Below are 17010 nucleotides of genomic sequence, written 5' to 3'. Positions count from 1 at the left end.
TGACAGTCCAAGCTGGGTGCTAGTCCTGACTCTGCCACTTACCACCTCTGTGGCCTTGGGCAAAGGGCCGGACCCCGTGAACCTCAGTTTTCTCTTCTGGCCTGAACTGGAGCATCCAGCCTGGGCCCCTGGAGGTCACGGGAGCACTATAACCCCCATCTTCCTCCACTCCTCAGATGCCAGTGCAACGGCCACGCGGATACATGTAACGAGCAGGATGGGACCGGCTGCCCGTGTCAGAACAACACGGAGACGGGCACCTGCCAGGGCAGCTCCCCCAGTGACCGCCGAGACTGCTACAAGTACCAGGTGCGGCCGGAGAAGCGAGTTACGGGCCAAGGGCCCCACACGCCCAAGGGGTCAGAGCTGCGAGGGGGCAGCCCGGCCCAGGCAGGACCGACAGTGTGGTTCCGATGTCTGTGGTCATGGGATCAGGTCAGCTCGATCGACTGTTTCTGAGCCCCAGTCGGTGTCAGGCCCCAGGCAGTGATGCTGAGGACCTAGAAATCAGCCTGTCGGGGGGCTCTCAGGCTGCTGAGGAGGCAGACTCCATCATAGATAGTTACAACTTTTGAGAGAACCCATCTCATAGTAGTTTAAGCAAAAAAAAAAATACATACATACATACATACATACACATATTGCCATTGCCATATAGGGCATATATATATATATATATATATATATATATGTTACAGGGCATATGTTCGGGGCTCCTTCAGGAATGGTTCTTCCATCCAGGTGCTCACTAGGGTGTTATCAGGAGGCTTCTTCATTCTGTATCTTTTTTTTAATGCCTACAGCACCTGGTCTTCCTAGGTGGTCTCGCTATCCAAGTACGAACCAGGCCCAACCCCGCTTAGCTTCCGAGATCAGACGAGATCGGGCATGTTCAGGGTGGTGTGGCCGTAGACTCTTACCCTGTATCATGAGTCTGTTTTTCTCTGTCTTGACTTTACACTCAGGTTTTCCTCCCCTCGCCTGATGACTTGGGGCTAATAGTGGATCTCATGTTGTTGCTAATACCCAGATCAAAGTTCCCCTTGAGTCCATTCCCCTTTTCTTAAGCCGAGGGGCTCCTGGAGCCCCTGCACTAGCCACCTGGTTGGCTGCCATGTTGCAGGCTTGCCTCCCACAGAAAGGATATTTCATACTCTCTCCTAGGAGTGTAGCTTCCACCACCCCACCTACCCACCCTCTCTCTCTCTAGCTCCAGAGGGAAAAGAAAGTCCCTTGCTTACCTCAGTCTCCCCCATGCATCTACAGAAAAAGACGCATCTCCACCCACAATGATGGCAGGGCTTCACAAGCCTTCCTGACTCCTGAAATTTCCTTCCAGGACCAGAATTTTTGTTTTCTTGATATGTCATCAAAAGGCCCATTGGCCTTTGCCAAAACAGGCAGCCCCAGACATTAATGCAGCCCTTCTTCTCCAGCAGCTCTGTAGGCAGCTGAGGCAGCGGTTTCTTTACGTCCTAATGATGACAGCAGCAGTAGGTAGTGTGTGGGGAGCATCTGCCGCCATGCTGGTGATGTGCAGACAGTGGAGACAGCACAGGCATGGGGGTCTTGTCAGGACTGTGCCAGGGTCTCGGAGAGGTGTGGACATAAGAGGAGAACAAGGCCCAGAGATGTTCTGTGTCCTGTCCCAGCTCAGACAGCTGGTTGGAGCCTAGACTGACCCTGGTCTGATCCCCGAGCTGAGCCAGTCCCATGGGACTAAAATAGCTGTGATCCAGCCACTCGTTCATTCAACACGTATTTACTGAGAACCAACTATACGACAGGCACTGTACGAGGCACTGGGACACAGTAGGGAACAAAGCCGGCAAAATGTCCTGTCCTCAGGGACCTTAGATTCTCATGGAAGAGTACAGCGACAAATGGATGAGTGAGTCAGATACACAGTGTGGTGGTGATGAGTGTAAGGAGGAAAATTAAGCAGAAGAGAAGGCTGGGGAGTGTTGGGGGGTGGAAATGGTGGGTACTGTGGCCAAGGAAGGCCTCAGTGAGAAGGTGCCGCTCAAGTAGAAACCTGATGGAAGTGAGGATGCCACATAAGGAGACATCTGGGTAGGGGGCAGGGGCGGGTGGACCAGGTGGTCCAGGCAGAGGCCAGCCAGTGCAGAGGCCCTGAAGCAGGCTGTACCTAACAGTCCAGAAACAGCAACCTGGCCCACACTGTGCTGTGCCTGTGGCTTCAAGGCCCCGTGAGCCGACTGTGTTTGATCTGCGTACAGAGGAAGAATCTTAAGTTCAGCAAGGTTCAGTCATCAGTCCGAGGCCACACAGCTAGTAAAGAGGTAGAGCCAAGAGTCAGCAGATTCTTCACTGCTGTGCCTGAGCTCCAGAGGCCTTGGCATCAGGGTGCTGTGGTCACTGGGGTGATACCAGGGCCAGCAGTGTTAGAGCGTAGGGTCCTGGCAGCATCCACACCGTGTCAGGGAGGTCACAAGGAAGCTGCTTGGTCATTGGGGGAACTGGCTACTTAATAAGTACAGAATGTCGGTCCCGCCTGAAACAGGGCGGGGCACCGAGCTCAGCCCTGACAGCTGCCTCCCCGCTCACTGCCCGCAGTGCGCCAAGTGCCGGGAGTCCTTCCACGGGAGCCCACTAGGCGGCCAGCAGTGCTACCGCCTCATCTCTGTGGAGCAGGAGTGTTGCCTGGACCCGACGTCCCAGACCAACTGCTTCCACGAGCCCAAGCGCAAGGCCCTGGGCCCTGGCCGCACCGTCCTCTTCGGCGTGCAGCCCAAGTTCACCAACGTGGACATCCGCTTGACGTTGGATGTGACCTTTGGTGCCGTGGACCTCTACGTCTCCACCTCCTACGACACCTTTGTGGTCCGCGTGGCCCCCGACACGGGCATCCACACAGTGCATATCCAGCCACCCCCGCCCCCACCGCCACCTCCACCCCCTGCGGATGGCGGGCCCCGGGGAGCCGGGGACCTGGGGGGACCTGGAGCCGGGAGTGGGCTGGCCACCCCAGCAGAGCCGCGGGTGCGGGAGGTGTGGCCGCGGGGCCTGATCACCTACGTGACAGTGATGGAGCCATCAGCGGTGCTGGTGGTCCGCAGCGTGCGGGACCGGCTGGTCATCACCTACCCGCACGAGCACCATGCCCTCAAGTCCAGCCGCTTCTACCTGCTGCTGCTGGGCGTGGGGGACCCCAGTGGGCCCGGCGCCAACGGCTCGGCAGACTCACAGGGCCTGCTGTTCTTCCGGCAGGACCAGGCCCACATCGACCTGTTTGTCTTCTTCTCTGTCTTCTTCTCCTGCTTCTTCCTTTTCCTGTCGCTCTGCGTGCTGCTCTGGAAGGCCAAGCAGGCCCTGGACCAGCGGCAGGAGCAGCGCCGACACCTGCAAGAGATGACCAAGATGGCTAGCCGCCCCTTCGCCAAGGTCACCGTCTGCTTCCCGCCGGACCCCGCTGCCCCGGTCCCTGCCTGGAAGCCGGCCGGGCTCCCGCCACCCACCTTTCGCCGCTCTGAGCCCTTCTTGGCACCCCTGCTGCTGACAGGGGCCGGTGGGCCCTGGGGACCTGTGGGCGGGGGCTGCTGCCCACCAGCCATCCCCACCACCGCTGCCGGCCTTCGAGCCGGGCCTATCACCCTCGAGCCCACCGAAGATGGCATGGCCGGTGTGGCCACACTGCTGCTCCAGCTGCCTGGCGGGCCCCATGCTCCCAATGGCGCCTGCCTGGGGTCAGCCCTCGTCACGCTGCGGCACAGGCTGCATGAGTACTGCGGGGGTGGCGGGGGTGCTGGAGGCGGTGGGCACGGGTCTGGCGTAGGCCGGAAGGGACTGCTGAGCCAGGACAACCTCACCAGCATGTCCCTCTGACCCACGGCCGCGTCCTCTGACAGGGCCACTCTGAACTTGGGGCCCTTAATGGGGACCACCGTCCTCAGAGACCTCTGGTTGCTTCCCCTGGGGGTCCCCAGACAGGGCCTTCTTTGTTCTGCATTCAACAATTATTTATTGAATACCTGCTATGTGCCAGGCACTGTTGAAGGCACTGGGCAAACAGGAACCCGAGACAGAAGGTTCAGTGATCTCGTGGGACCGATGTGGCTGTAGGGACCTCAGGGTAAAGTCAACTAACTGGGCATCCGAGAGGCTAAACAAAGGCGTGGAAAGATCTGGCCGTGGGAAGAGCTGTGGGAAGTGGGTTCCAGACCGAGGGAATAAAGGCCCTGAGGTGGGAACCAGCTCGTTTTATAGGAACGATCAAAGCCGGCCAGCTGAGTGTGAAGAGGTGATAGGGCTGGGGACAGGCAGAGGTCGATCATCCAGGGCCTGTGGGCCCCAGATAGGGTTTGGGGTGTTGTTTTCAGGGCAACGGGAAGCCATCGGACAGGTTCGTGAAGGGGAATGACAGGATCCAGCAGACCAATTTGAGGGGTCACTTGGCTGCAGTGTGGAGAATGGGTTGGAGGGGGTGAAAGAGGCAGCAAGGGACAAGAGATGATGAGCCAGCTCACGGAGGTGGCTGTGGGAGAGAGAGTCAGGGACAGATGCAGGATGTGGGCAGAAGGATGTAATGAGATGTAGGTGTTGGGATAAGGGAGGGATGAATCCAGGATGACCCCAACATTGTAGCCTGAATTGTGGGTGGATGGTGGGGTCATTTAGTAAGATGGGCAGATGGGGGCTTATGGGGAAGTTTTGGACCTACGATGCCCCTTAGACATCTCTTCTTTCAGGTCCAACCAGGGAAAACAAACCATTCTGAGCATTTCAGCAGAAGGAACTTGGTGCAGGGGACGGAGTGGACTGGCGAGGGATGCAACTGATGAGGCAGGACAGTGAGGCCTGAGGTACAGCAGGAAGCTGCTGCTGCCACCTGTAGGCTGAAGGACGAAGCTCAGGCCATTTTACCTGACCCCAGGACCAGGGTCACCCAGCTCAGAGGGGGTGCTAGGAGTCAAATTGCTGCCTGAGATGCCGCCCCAGGTGTAGGGAGGAAGGGATGGGGATAGATATCAAGATTGGAGATTAATGGTTGAGACCTCAACGTACAGCTCTCTTCCCAGACAATGCTGACCTGAAGACTTCTGGGCTCTCCCCAGGGGCTGCTCCCCACTCCAGCCATCACCATGGACTTCTGAGCTCCCCTACCCCTTGAAGACACCCCCCATCGTCCTAGCCACCTTGAACTTGAGACTCTCCTTTCCCAAGACTCTCATCCCCTAATTGCTTATTCTGGACCTTGGGAACCTGGGCCCTGTGTCTCTCCTCTCCCGGGCACCTCAGTCTAAAAGATCCATCCATGTGTGTCTCCACAGGCCAGCTGAGAGAGTAGGGAGCAACTGAATCAACAAATAAAGAGTGTGGGGAAGACCAGCGTCTCAGGAATGTGTGCCTGCAGGAGACAGGGTGTTGGCTCTGATTCAACACCCAAGCGCTGGATAAATGGGATAAATGCCCTTATCTTGGTGTCCCCTCCAAGCCACGCAGCCTGGGTCTGACTCCCTGCTGCCTCTCCTGGGGACGATGCCACCACAGAAGCTCTTATTCCTAGAAGGGACAAACCGAGGGGGCGTGAGAGCAGTGAGGCCGTTTTCCTCCGATCGCTGTCGCTGGGGGATCCCAGTTTGTTTCAGGAGGGAAATGGCCGCGTTGGTCCCAGGCCTGGGTTTCATCCTGGCTTCTGACTTAGGAGTTCAGGCAGCATGGAGACTGCACAGCGAGCTTTCCCTAACCCAAGTGGGCTCTCACGGCCCAAGCCTGAAGCATCGCGGGAGCCTTTATTCATCAGTCCCCTGGCGAGCAAGATCCTGAGGCAAGGGGTGCGGGGCACTGGAGATCTCTGTCCCCTCGGCTGGGCCTCGCTCAGCGTGGGAGTCTCACGGGGCGTGCTAAACCGTGTACCTTTCTGTGCAAACTGGCCCCTAGGTGCAAGCTGGCGGCTTCGTCTGATGTTTAGCAGAGGACACGGTGATGTGTTGGACTTAGAGGCACGTGGGTCTCCAGTGTGGTCCATGAATATCAGTATTTTCAGATTTTCTGGGCAATTTAAGAGCTTTTCAGGGATTTTTCTGTGCACATGTGAGTGTTGCCTTTACGAGCTGATGGTAGTGCCCAACCTCTAAGATATGACTGTGAACTTGTGTTTACTAACTACTGATGCTAGACGGTTTGCTTGGCTTGTTACTGCTGTGGTTTTATTTGGTCTTTCCAGTAACTATATGAGGTTGGTACTGTGTCATCCTCATTTTGCAGGTGAGAAAATGCACAGGTTTTATTTAGCTGTTGAGTGATAACCATCCTTTGAACCCAGACCTTCTGACCCAAATCCACGTGCTTGACTGCCAGGCTCTTCCGCCTCCCAAGGAAGGAAGGCAGAGGTCGACCTAGCTGAGAGCTGGCCCAGCAGCGTGGATGCTAGGAGCAGGGTGTTCACAACGGCAAGTTTCTGCTGGGGGGATAAGGCAGAATTTCCCATCCGCAGAGCTAGCCAGCAGCGGGACGTGCTGCCTCGGGGGAGAGGTCATCCTGCATGGTCAGGAGGGCGCCACGGTGGTTCTTCAAGTCTCCCTCAGGTGGCCCTCGGACCCTTGGGCCAGGTCTCTTCCTGGCCGTCACCTCATGACGTTGCCTTCCTAAGCAGAGCGTTCGCCCTTCTCTCTGGGATGCGGGGCCACCCCTTCTTCCAAATCCTGTCGCTGCCATGCAGACGCTCACGTACGAATGCCCCACAGCACATGTCCCTCCTCCCTCCACGTCAGCCCCTCAACTGTCACCTCTCCCCAGTATCCATGCACCCGAATTCAAGAGGCTCATAGAGTGTGACAGAGGCCTGGATTCTAGCCTGTGTGTGGCCACCAATGCCCTAGGGATTGGCAACACTTGGGAAAAGGTGGAAAACGTTTCCAAGGGCCCACAGCCCTCCAGGCCCCATGCCAGGTGCTTGGCATCAGTCGCGCGTGGTCTTCCCGATATCCCCACTGTGGGGTAGAGTCTCGTTCCCCCATTTTGCGGATGCAGAAGCTGAGTCCCTTGCCTAAGAAATCAGAGGTAATTAATAGGGGAACCCAGATTCTGACACCAGCCTGTCTGAGTTTCCATCGCCACCTGCCCTCTTTACGCCTAAAATCGCTTCCCTTTTCTAAGCTTGTGTCTCCCATTCCCACCTGTGATCACGTATCATCTCTACCTACCGAGGGTCTCACGCTGTGCTAGGTGCTGGGGACGCAGCAGTGAACAAGGTCCTTGCCCTCCCAGAGCCGATGAGCCAGTGGAGAGACCGACAATAAGTAAATGATGGGGTATGTTGGAAGATGACCAGGAAAACAAGGCAGCGAACGAGGGGGTAAGGGGTGGGGGGCTGGTACTTGCTGTTTAAACTGGGAAGGGAAGGCCTCTCTCATAAGGTGGCGTGTGAGCAGAAGTGAAGGAGTGAGCCATAGAGACGTGAGGGAAGAGAATCCCAAGTCGTGGGAATAGCCAGTGCAAAGGCCCTGAGGTGGGAGCGTGCCTAGCATTTTAGAGAAACAGCAAAGGCTCATGTGGTTGGAGCAGAAGGCAGAAGGAGACAGGCGTTGAGGGAACAAGAGGCAGATCCAGCAGGTCCTTGGGCCAGGTGAGGACTCTGGCGTTTATACTCTGTGGGTGAGGAGCTGTGAGGAGGTCCTGAGCACAGGAGGGATGTGATCTGACTCAGATGGTCACAGGGCTCCTCTGTGGAGAAGAGACTGAAGGGGTGGGGGTGGGGCAGGGAGCCCCGTGAGGAGCCACTGCATTAGTTCAGGCCGAAGGGGAGAGTGGCTGGAAGGAGGTGGGGCCCGTGGAGCGGAGAGAAGCAAGATTCTGGATATACTCAAAGTGGAACTGACAGTTTGTTCGCAGATTGGAGGCTGGGTGAGAGAGGCGACTGAGCAGCTGGAAAGCTGGGGCTGGCTGTTCCTGACGTGGGGAGGCTGTGGGAGAAGCAGATTTGGAGGGAAGTCAGGGGTTAGGTTTTGGACATGTCAAATTTGAGATGCTCATGGGGTATTCCAAGTGAAGAAGTCACTCGATGGCTGGATCCACAGAGAAAGAGAGAGAGAAGAACAGCAAATAATACAAGCAATATATTAATATTAAAATAGTTGTTATATGAATAATAATATTAACAATTTATTAAGTTCAATTTTTGGCCTTTCCATCCGTTTCGTCTCTTGCTCTCACAGTAGTCGGAGGACATATTAGGCATTATCCTCAGAGGAAGAGACAGAAAGGTTTATTAATTCACTAAGATAATACAGTAAGTGGCAAGAGACAAGACTGGATCCCAGGTCTGTCCGATTTTGAAACCGGAACATTTTCTAATCTGCTAGTTGCTATTGTAATAAAGAGGGTGGATTGAACTGGCTGATCCTAGAAGATTCGCTCCTGCTCCAGAGAGCCTTAACTTATTAGTCTTCCGCTTTAGAAACAAAGTTAGAATTGTGTGTAGCGGAGTCCATAGGTATTGAACAAGCAGTGGGGGCACCTACATTTTTCTTTGACCTTGAGTGCCTGGACTCTGCCAAGATGGCTTTTCTCATTTTGCTTATTTTCAGCATCTGGGCAGAGCTTCAGGCAGGCAGCTAAGCCGTGAGTGGCTTTACTTTGTTAGCGAGGACGCCTGGCTTAGAGAGCAAAGAGACTTGCAGATGTCATCCGCAGCAGGCGGAGATCGAAGCTGTGACCGGACTCTGCGACTCCTCCCTCCACACCTAGGCATCTTCTCTCTGTCCCCACCAAACCTCCTTCTCCACCCAGATTCCTTCTCTGGGACAAAAGACATAGGCGGGGTTGGTTTTCAGGTTTTTATTGTGGGTGTATTTCAGGTGGCGGGATAGGGCGGAGGGGCAGGCCCTCCCGGGAAGGGGCCGAGGGGCCCGGGCGGGATGGACGGGAGAGGCGGAGGGTGGGGGAGACACTTCGTTACTCTCGGATCTTCAGTTCCCGCGCCATCTGACAGAGGGCGCAGGGCAAACAGAAGGTGAGGGCCGCCCAGTCGTGCCCGATAGAGCCCTAGAGGGTGGGAGAGAGCGGTTAGGAGACCCGAGGAAGCGGAGTCCGGTCCCCAAGCCCCCGCCCGGGTGGCTGGCGGCGCCGCGCGCACCTGGATGCGGTAGCGCTCGCGCATGCCGGTGCGCAGGGAGTGCAGGCCTCCGGGCAGGTAGGGCGTGCAGCAGCACTCGCCGAAGTCGTCGGAGATGCGGCAGGCGAGGCACAGCGGGGCGAAAGTGCCGCACAGACCTGCGGCGGACGCGGGGTCGTCAGGGCAAGGCCCACCCGGCGCCTCCCGCCCGCGCCGCGTCGCAGGGGCCGAGGCTGAGGGCTCCCGGAGCCGGGTTGAGGGTCCCAGGGGGAAGTGAGTGTTGGGGGACAGCGAAGTAAACGTCCCAGAGGGAATTGGGCGGGGGCCAGAGAGAGGGTCAAAGGTTGAGGGTCCGAGGGGAAGCTGGAAGGTGTGAGGTCAGGATCCTAGGACGTGTTTGGGGGATCCGAGGAAGGCGTGAGGGTTAGAGTGGGAATTCAGTGGGGTTAGCAGGGCGTCCGAGGGGGCAGGAGGTGACCTTCCCTCCCTTCCCACTCTCCCCGCTGCCCGGAGGGGAGGGCGGGCACTCACAGACGGGCATGTCGTTGCAGCAGTCCGTGAGGCCGGTGTGCCAGTCACTGAGCTGGGTCTGGTAGCAGCTGCTGGCACACTGGGGCTGACTGGTCACTGGGTAGGACATGGCTGCGGAGGTGGGGGACAGGGGTCAGCGGGCAGCCTCGCAGCGCCATCTGGGTCCCCGCACCCCTTTCGCCCCTCCGTCTGCCGGGCAGTCAGGGCGGGGCCACCAGGCCGCCCACTGAGGGGACACCACTGCGCCCCCCTTCCCTTCTGCCACATCCGGGCATCGACACCCCGGTCTGTCCTATTGCCGCTGCCTCCTGCACATCTGGTTGAGCTGGGGATGGGGGGCTCCCGCATGTCTGGGCAAGAATGTGTCACGTGGGCGGGGCTGAGACGCGCCGCTGCCTCCTCCACATCAGGGCTGAGGGCACTGGGTTCCCGCATTTCGGGGGGCCTCTGGGGTGCAAGCAGGCGCCGTCTGTCTTCGAAGCCAGGGTGCCCAGGGAAGGGAAGCGGCCAGGTTCCGGGGGCTGGAAGGGTTGCCGGTCCATCCAGCGATCCCACCTTTGCCTTTCACGTTGTCGTGCATCTCAAACTGCATCTTGTTGGCCCCTGCGGAGGTCGCGATGGGGACGGCAAAGGTGGCAGCGGTGACGGCGGCGGAGTCTGTCCAAGGGACACTGGATACCGGGGGGGAGGGACAAAGGGGCAGCGGGGGAGCACTGGGGGCTGGAGTTCTCAGGGGGAAAAGGATGCTGGGGAGAGAGAGGCCAAGTCAGCCTGCCTCCAGGAGAGACATGGCATAGGGGTGTATGGTGTGTGGGGGCGAGAAACTCGCCCATCTCTATACAGCTGCCCGACAGACCCCAGAGGACCCTCCTCATTCCAGAGGCAGAGCTGGAGAGACCAAGAGACAGAGACAGGCAGAGTCAGAGACAACGGGAGAAAGACATCAGAGCCAGGTGCCTTTAGAGATGCCACCAGTAACGCTCACACCAGCCCAGCGCTTTGACTTCTCTGCAGGCTCATTTCACAGCTGGAGCACCGAGGCTGAGGAGTGAAATGCCCCACATCTGATGGCCCAGGCCAAGGGAGTTAGTAGAGGGGGTGCTGGGCCCCAGGATTTCTGAATTCAGCCCAGCGCCACCCAGAGTAGGAAGGAGGTAAAGAGAGCCTTGAGAAAGACAGAGAGACAGTCAGAGATCTGCAGGGAGACAAAGAGATGCGAGTGGAGAGAGAGACAGGGAGAATGGAGCAGAGGCACTGACCTCAGAGCAGAGGGCTTGGGAGGAGGTGCTCCTACCTGCAGGATGGCGACGGAGATGATGGAGACAGAGGTGTGGGTGACACAGGCACTGAGTTCTCAATCTTGGGCCAGGAGCTGTTTATATTTGGGCGGCCACAGGTCCCTGGGCGGGGCTATGACAGAGGTGCCCAGGCAGCCCAGCCGGTCAGGCCAAACCTCTTTCCCCCACCGGAACTTCCCCTCCCTCCCTCCCTCTCCATCCTCCATCCCTCTACGTCCCCCTTCTGCAGTGCCTCAACGGACCCAGAAAAATCGTGAGGGAGCGGGTCAGGGCGAGGAAGCCTGAGAGTCAAAAATCAAGGAAATCGACTCGCTCGAATCAAGATCCTCGGCGCACTCCAGGTAAAATCGTAACTCGAGAGGGGGGCGGAAAGAGAGGAAGCCTGCAGTGAGGGAGGAAGTTTTGAGTGTGTGGACTTGCTGAGGGGCTCCCCACCATCCTTAGTGAGGTCTCCCCTTCCTGGGATGGAGGTATTGTCCTCCCATTAGGAAGCATGAGGCACATGGTGGTGGGGGGGAACAGTGTGTTTTGGGGTTACTCATGCTGGAACCAAAGTAAATAAACACACCTTGTCACACCTCTAAATTGGAAAGGGAGGAGGCTAGGAATTGAGAAACTTGGTTCCTGAAGGAGGCTGTGGCCTGGGCCTCCTGGGTTGTAACAGAGCAGAGGACTAGGGACATGGACTCCTGGGTCTGAGAGAGGAAGAGGCCAAGGGCCTGACCTCTGGTCCCTCACAGAGGAGGGAGAGAGGACTCAGATCCCTGAGTCTGAGGGAGAAAGGGGCTGGGGTCTAGATTCTTGGGTTTGGGCTGCATTCCTGAGTCACGTAGGGGTCCTGGGATCCCAGACCTGTTGACTTCCTGAGGGTTGAAAGAGCTGGGGGCCTTGATGCCTGAGTCACCTTCTCCCCTCAACAGGCCTTGCCAGGTTGGAGGTGACTCAGTGAGAGAAGCAGCATTAGAGCCGGGTGGGGTTCTCCGTACGGGTGTCACCCCAAAAATGTAGGAGGCACTGGAAAATTGGGGTGTCACCTGCAGAGAAGGTGTTGTCGTCACCCCACCAGACATGGGTAGGGATGGGGTGATGGGAGATGGATCACCCTGTTGGCCTGGGATCCACTGCTTTCCCCGCACTCCCTGGGCCAACACACCAGGTCCCAAGCCGTGGTCTCCTGGTACCGCCCAGTTGGTACCACTTACTGCCCTTATCCCCGGATCCGTGGGCAGCCCTCAGGGTCTTGCCTGTGTGTGTCCATCACTTGGTCCGGGAACCTGAATATCTGTGGAACATCTTCTCTTCCCTTCTGTTCTAGCGTCCCTGTCCCCCCACCTCTGCATCTGTGTCTCTCCAGCTCTGGTCTCTCCTCTCTTCCTTTCCTTGTCTCTGCCTGTTTCCAAATTTCTCTGGGTCTCTGTCTCCCATCTCTGAGTCTCTTTCCTCCCAAGCTCTGTGTTTCTTCCCCTTCTTCTGGGGTCTCTGCCTCCTGTCTCAGCTCCTCTCCCCATCTCCAGGCCTGCCCATAGAGACGGCCACCTGGCCCCATCCCCCAGCTGTCCAGACCATGGGCTGCAGGTGACTCAAGGTCAGTCACCTCTGAGGACCCTAGGGCTCCCAGTATGACAGCCTGAGTTGTCCTTCAGTTTCCTCTTCCTACTCTGACACAGCCTGGGGGCTGCAATTAGATACAGCAACTCGTGTGGATGAGGAAATTGGGACTGGGGAAGCTGTGAGGTGGCCGGCTTAGGGGTGAGGCAGCGGGCGGAGGGCAGGAAGAGCCCTTGGGGCTGAGGAGTGACCATGGCAGAGTCTCCAGGTATCTGGCCTTCTCCCCCCTCAAATAGGGTTGCCAGATAAAATACAGGACACCTAGTTATATTCAAATTTCAGATAAACAACAAATACTTTATTTTTTTTAGTATAAGTATATCCCATGTAATATTTGAGATATACTTATCTAATAAAGTTTTTGTTGTTTATGTGAAATTCATATCTGACTGGGAATTCTGTTTTTTAGTTTGTTTGCTAAATCTAGAACCTTACCTTCAAAGACAGAGGAATCCAAATCCTGGCCTTTTCCCAGAACCCAGGATTCCGGAAGCCCAGGCCTCCCTACGGAGAACCCCAGGGTCCAGGCCTCCCGCCCTCTCTTCCCCCAGGACCGAGAAGTCTGGGCCGCCAGCCCCTCTTCCCTCAGACCCCGGAACCCAGGATCCCAGCCCCTTTCTCCCTAGAACCCAGGAGTCCAGGCCAGGTCTGGGTCCAGTTTCCCAATGTGGGTTTCACAAGGCAGGTGGTGCCATCCATGACCCTGGTGGAACCGGTAAGGCTGAGCAGACAAGTGAGGTGGCCCCCCTTGCCATCCTAAGCTTGCTGCTTCCTCAAAGGCCAGCCCAGCGGGGCTGGGAGGGGAACAGGGAGCTCTGGGTGGGCCCCTGTGTCTGGTTTTGGGTGTGTAATGTCTCTGTGTGGTATGCGCCTCTCTGGGTGCTGTGTGTCTGTATGGAGATTGTCACGATGTGTGTCACTTTTCATGTTCCTGTGTTCTGGGGTGTGACATGTGAAGGGGTTTTTTTTATTTGTGTGTTTCTATTGCCCTCCTGTGAGTCTCCCCGCTGTGTCCCCGAGTTTGGGTGTAGTTTCCGTGGCTGTTTCTGTAATTCTGACTGGATTAAGGCAGGAATTATTTATTGAGTGGTAGCCTTGTGTGATGGACTCCAGAGCTAGAAAACCTGAGTTCTAATCCTGATGGTCTCTTAATTGGCTGTGAAAACTTGGGCAAATCACTAAACTTCTCCAGACCTCAAATTTTGCATCTGCAAAATGGATTGTTGTAAATAGAGTTGTTGAGAGGATTAAATGAGTTAATTCACGTAAAGCGCCTGGCACGTAGGAAGCAGTTTGCGTTTATGTTGATAATGATGGTGACACTGATCTGTTCTAGTTGCTGGGGATACAATAGTAAATGAAATCAAGTCTGTTCATTGTTCTAGTAGGGATTGGATGAATGCCTGTCAGTGGCTGGGTATTTCACTGCCTGCAGGGGTTGTCTGTTTTGTATGTGGAATAGGATATTTCTCTGTGTGTGTGCGGTCAGTGCAGTGATTCCGTGATTGCGTGCCTATGTTTGTGTTTGTAGGTGGTTGCGTGTGCTGCGTGTGATTCTCTGATTGTGTGGGTATAAATGCAATAGCACCCCAGGGATGTGTTGTGAGGGCACGTGTTTGGAGTAATCTTGCATTTCCGACTCTGAGGTGCTGGGCGTGTATCCATATCTGGGGCCTGGAGAACCCCTTTCTCAGCCACTCCTTTACATGTCACACGAGTGGCTCTGGAAGGGTGACTCTGAGCCTCAGTTCCCCCCAATGGGAATGGTGGGCCTGGAGGCTTCGGGAATAACACCGGGGCGAAAGGGAAGGTGGGAGGAGATGGGCGAGGCCAGGGAGAGGCTGAGAAAGGAAATGTGGTGGGGACACGAAAGATGGTAGGACGGGGACAGAGGAGCTGCACAGAGAGACGTGGACGTTTGTCCCTCCACTCCATTAGCATTGCATGAGCCCCTGCGATGAGCCAGGACTTCTGACAGGCATTGGTTCAAGGTGTGGGGAAAAGTAAAGAGACTCAGAGAGTGAAGAGCCATCAGCAAAGCTGTTCCTGCTCCAGGGTGGCCCACCTGTCTCCACAAGGGGCTCAGTGACAGTTCTGAGTGATGGAGACCCAGCGATAGGGACAGAGAGGGCCAGGGCCCTCTCTGGTCCTCCCTGAGGTCCGATCTGTCCAGATCAAAGAACGAAGACCATGAGGGAAAGGCCCCTCCCTGGCTTGGGGCACCCCCATGAATCATTTTCTTATCATCTTCTAATAGGATAATGACATACCTGCTCCCTCCTAATCATTATTTTTGACCCCAACCAGGCCCGACGCCCAGAGCAAGAAGGCCTGGACAGCATGGTATGTGGGTGTCAGGGTAGGAAATACCCAGAAGTCCCCATCCTTGGTCCTTCCTTCCCCATAACCCAGGAGTCCTGGTTCCCAGAACACCCCCCCCCACCCCCCAGGAGTCCTGGCTCTCAGCCACAATCTTTTTTCCCTTGTCTACCTTTTCTTTTCTTTGGGCCTGTCTTTATCTCTTTGTTTATCTCCATCTGTCTTTCACGCCTCTCCTGTCTCTTTACATCTTGATTCTCTTTCCCTGGGTGTCAATTTCTTCACTTGTAAAATGGAGGTTATAATAATCATCATCATCATCATCATCCAATCTCTTAGAGCTGTTATGAGGAAGACATGAGATAATTATGTAAAATGCTTAGCACAGAACCTGGGCCACAATAAATTCCATACAAGAAAGCGCTATTATTATTGTTTTCAATATTTTAATCTCTCCATTGGTATCTGTTTTTCTCTTGGTCTCCCCGTGAGTTTCAAATCTCCTCCCACTCCGGGTTCCTTTTGCAGAGAGCACTCGGCCCCCGGCTTCTCTTTTAGGGGTGAGGAAAGGGCACATTGAGGCCAGAGCTTCTCCTAAGTTTCTTCCTCTTCATCGCTAGTCCAAGCCCCACCTCAGGACCCAGAACTCTTGCCTGGGGACAAGGCCTGGCTCCAATTCCATAAATAGCCACATAAAATCCTGAACCTCAATACTGTCATCCCTGGGTAGGCCAGTGACTCTTAGGATACAAAAGTCCCCGTCCCTGGACCCTGACCTTTCAGGTTCCCAGCTCCCTCCTCCCTCGGACCCAGAAGTCTAGGCCCCCACTCCCTCCTCCCACGGGTCCTCAGTCGCCTTCTCCCTCGGGCCCCCAGCCTCCTCCCTCAAGACCAAGAAGTCAGAACTCTCAAGTTCCCATCCTGTCTCAGGACTCAAGGATCAAGCCAGCGAACAGCCCGGGTACGTGCAACCAGAACCCCCATTCAAGGCTCTTCTGTGGTGGAGGACGCCCTCACCTATCTCCTAGCTCTATCTTTCCAGAGGCGGGTCTGACACTTGATTGCTCCTCCAAAGTCTAGCTGTGATAAGCTAATCATGACGCCAGTCACTATCATCCAACCAATAGACACCCCGCCTCCTACCGCTCTGGGCCACTCAGGGAGCGTTCCCTGGTAGGCGGGACCCGGCCTAAGTCGGACAGCGATAGGCTCTCGAAGAGGTTAGTCTCCGCCCATCCCGCCGCCAGTCTGCCAATAGGCAGGGCACCTGGAGGGTGGGAATCCTGCTGGGTTCTGCAGAGGCTGGAGCCGGCTATTGAGGGAACAGGCTCTGCGGGTCCCGCCGGGTAAGCGGTTTCCAGCACGCCCAAGGTTGGGATTCTAGACGTAGCTCGGACGGGAAATGGTGAACTTGGGGAGGCTTGAGGCGGAGCGGGGAGCTTAGCCGGGGCGACCGTCTATCTTGCTTTGCTGGAGAAACTGAATCCATGATTCAGTCTCAGACATTCATCTGTCCATTCATTCCTCCCACCCTAAACCTGATTCTTGTCTGCACCTACCTGCCCTGCCCACCTGTCCGTTCAGTCTTCCTTATCCTCATTAATTCCCTCACTCACTGATTTCCTCATATAACCACTCACACTCGCTCATTCACACCTTCACCAACCCATTATTTAAATATTTCCCGAGGCTTCCGGTGTGCCCAGCGTCGTCCTAGGCGATGGTGGCAACCGAGATGAGTCAGGCTTGGGCCCAGCCCTCAAGAAGTCAAATGGGTGGGCAGACCCACACATCGATGGGCAGGGGTGTGCAGAGGCGGGGGAGTCCAGGAGAGTCCTTTTTTGGGTTTGGCGGCTCAGGAAAGAGTTTCCAGAGGAAGGGCTATTGGAACTAAATCTTGGGGTAGCAGGTAGGAGGTGCCAAGCAAGGGAGAGCGTGCTGGGAGGGCGTTTCGGCATGAGCAAAGACAGGGAGGTGCAGGAGTATTACTGGTTGTGGGTGCCCCGGCAGGCGGCTCGTCAGGCTGGAAGAGGGAGAAGAGGTGGGCAGGGGCCAGGCTGCGGAGCTTGAACTTTGTTCTGGGGGTGGTGGTGGTAGGGAGCCATGGAAAGGTTTAGAGCAGGGGCGGTCGGATCAGAGCTGGAGCCAGAACTGGAGGAATGAGTCTGGAAGCCAGTA

At 56.2% G+C, this 17010-nt stretch overlaps 2 protein-coding genes and 1 pseudogene across 7 annotated transcripts in view; 1 reads left to right on the top strand and 2 right to left on the bottom strand.

Annotated features, from left to right (window-relative positions):
* The window catches only part of MEGF8 (multiple EGF like domains 8), a 40174-nt gene extending 34828 nt beyond the window's left edge, over positions 1 to 5346 (top strand). For all 5 annotated transcript variants that reach the window (XM_039849997.1, XM_039849992.1, XM_039849996.1 and 2 more), the window contains 2 exons: positions 177 to 309; positions 2578 to 5346. In XM_039849997.1, coding sequence (XP_039705931.1) covers positions 177 to 309; positions 2578 to 3846 — 1402 coding nt within the window. In that variant the 3' untranslated portion in view covers positions 3847 to 5346. The remainder of the gene's footprint in view (positions 1 to 176; positions 310 to 2577) is intronic.
* On the bottom strand, positions 795 to 914 carry LOC120592391 (uncharacterized; annotated as a pseudogene).
* Positions 5347 to 8784: 3438 nt separating the features above from the next.
* On the bottom strand, positions 8785 to 11065 carry CNFN (cornifelin). Of its 2 annotated transcripts, none has more exons than XM_039849972.1 (4): positions 10902 to 11065; positions 9608 to 9718; positions 9098 to 9234; positions 8785 to 9006 (listed from the first exon to the last, which is right to left on the bottom strand). In XM_039849972.1, exons 2-4 carry the CDS (start codon positions 9714 to 9716, stop codon positions 8917 to 8919), a joined length of 336 nt encoding a protein of 111 aa, XP_039705906.1. In that variant the 5' UTR covers positions 9717 to 9718; positions 10902 to 11065; the 3' UTR covers positions 8785 to 8916. The 2 variants fall into 2 exon arrangements, with proteins under 2 accessions (XP_039705906.1, XP_039705905.1); XM_039849971.1 differs by lacking the exon at positions 10902 to 11065 and adding an exon at positions 10163 to 10227.
* Between the last annotated feature and the right edge of the window lie 5945 nt (positions 11066 to 17010).

The sequence above is a fragment of the Pteropus medius genome, unplaced genomic scaffold, assembly GCF_902729225.1.
Source record: "Pteropus medius unplaced genomic scaffold, Ma_sr-lr_union100, whole genome shotgun sequence".
NCBI lineage: Eukaryota > Metazoa > Chordata > Mammalia > Chiroptera > Pteropodidae > Pteropus > Pteropus medius.
This window is presented reverse-complemented; position numbering and strand designations above follow the sequence as displayed.

Excerpts from the sequence above, each read along its gene's own strand:
- CNFN (XM_039849971.1), bottom strand. The coding sequence starts at position 10,199 with ATGCAGTTTGAGATGCACGACAACGTGAAAGGCAAAG. Across the intron at positions 9,719-10,162 it reads CGACAACGTGAAAGGCAAAG|CCATGTCCTACCCAGTGACC; the intron begins GTGGGATCGCTG and ends CCACCTCCGCAG. Across the intron at positions 9,235-9,607 it reads CTGCAACGACATGCCCGTCT|GTCTGTGCGGCACTTTCGCC; the intron begins GTGAGTGCCCGC and ends CGTCCGCCGCAG.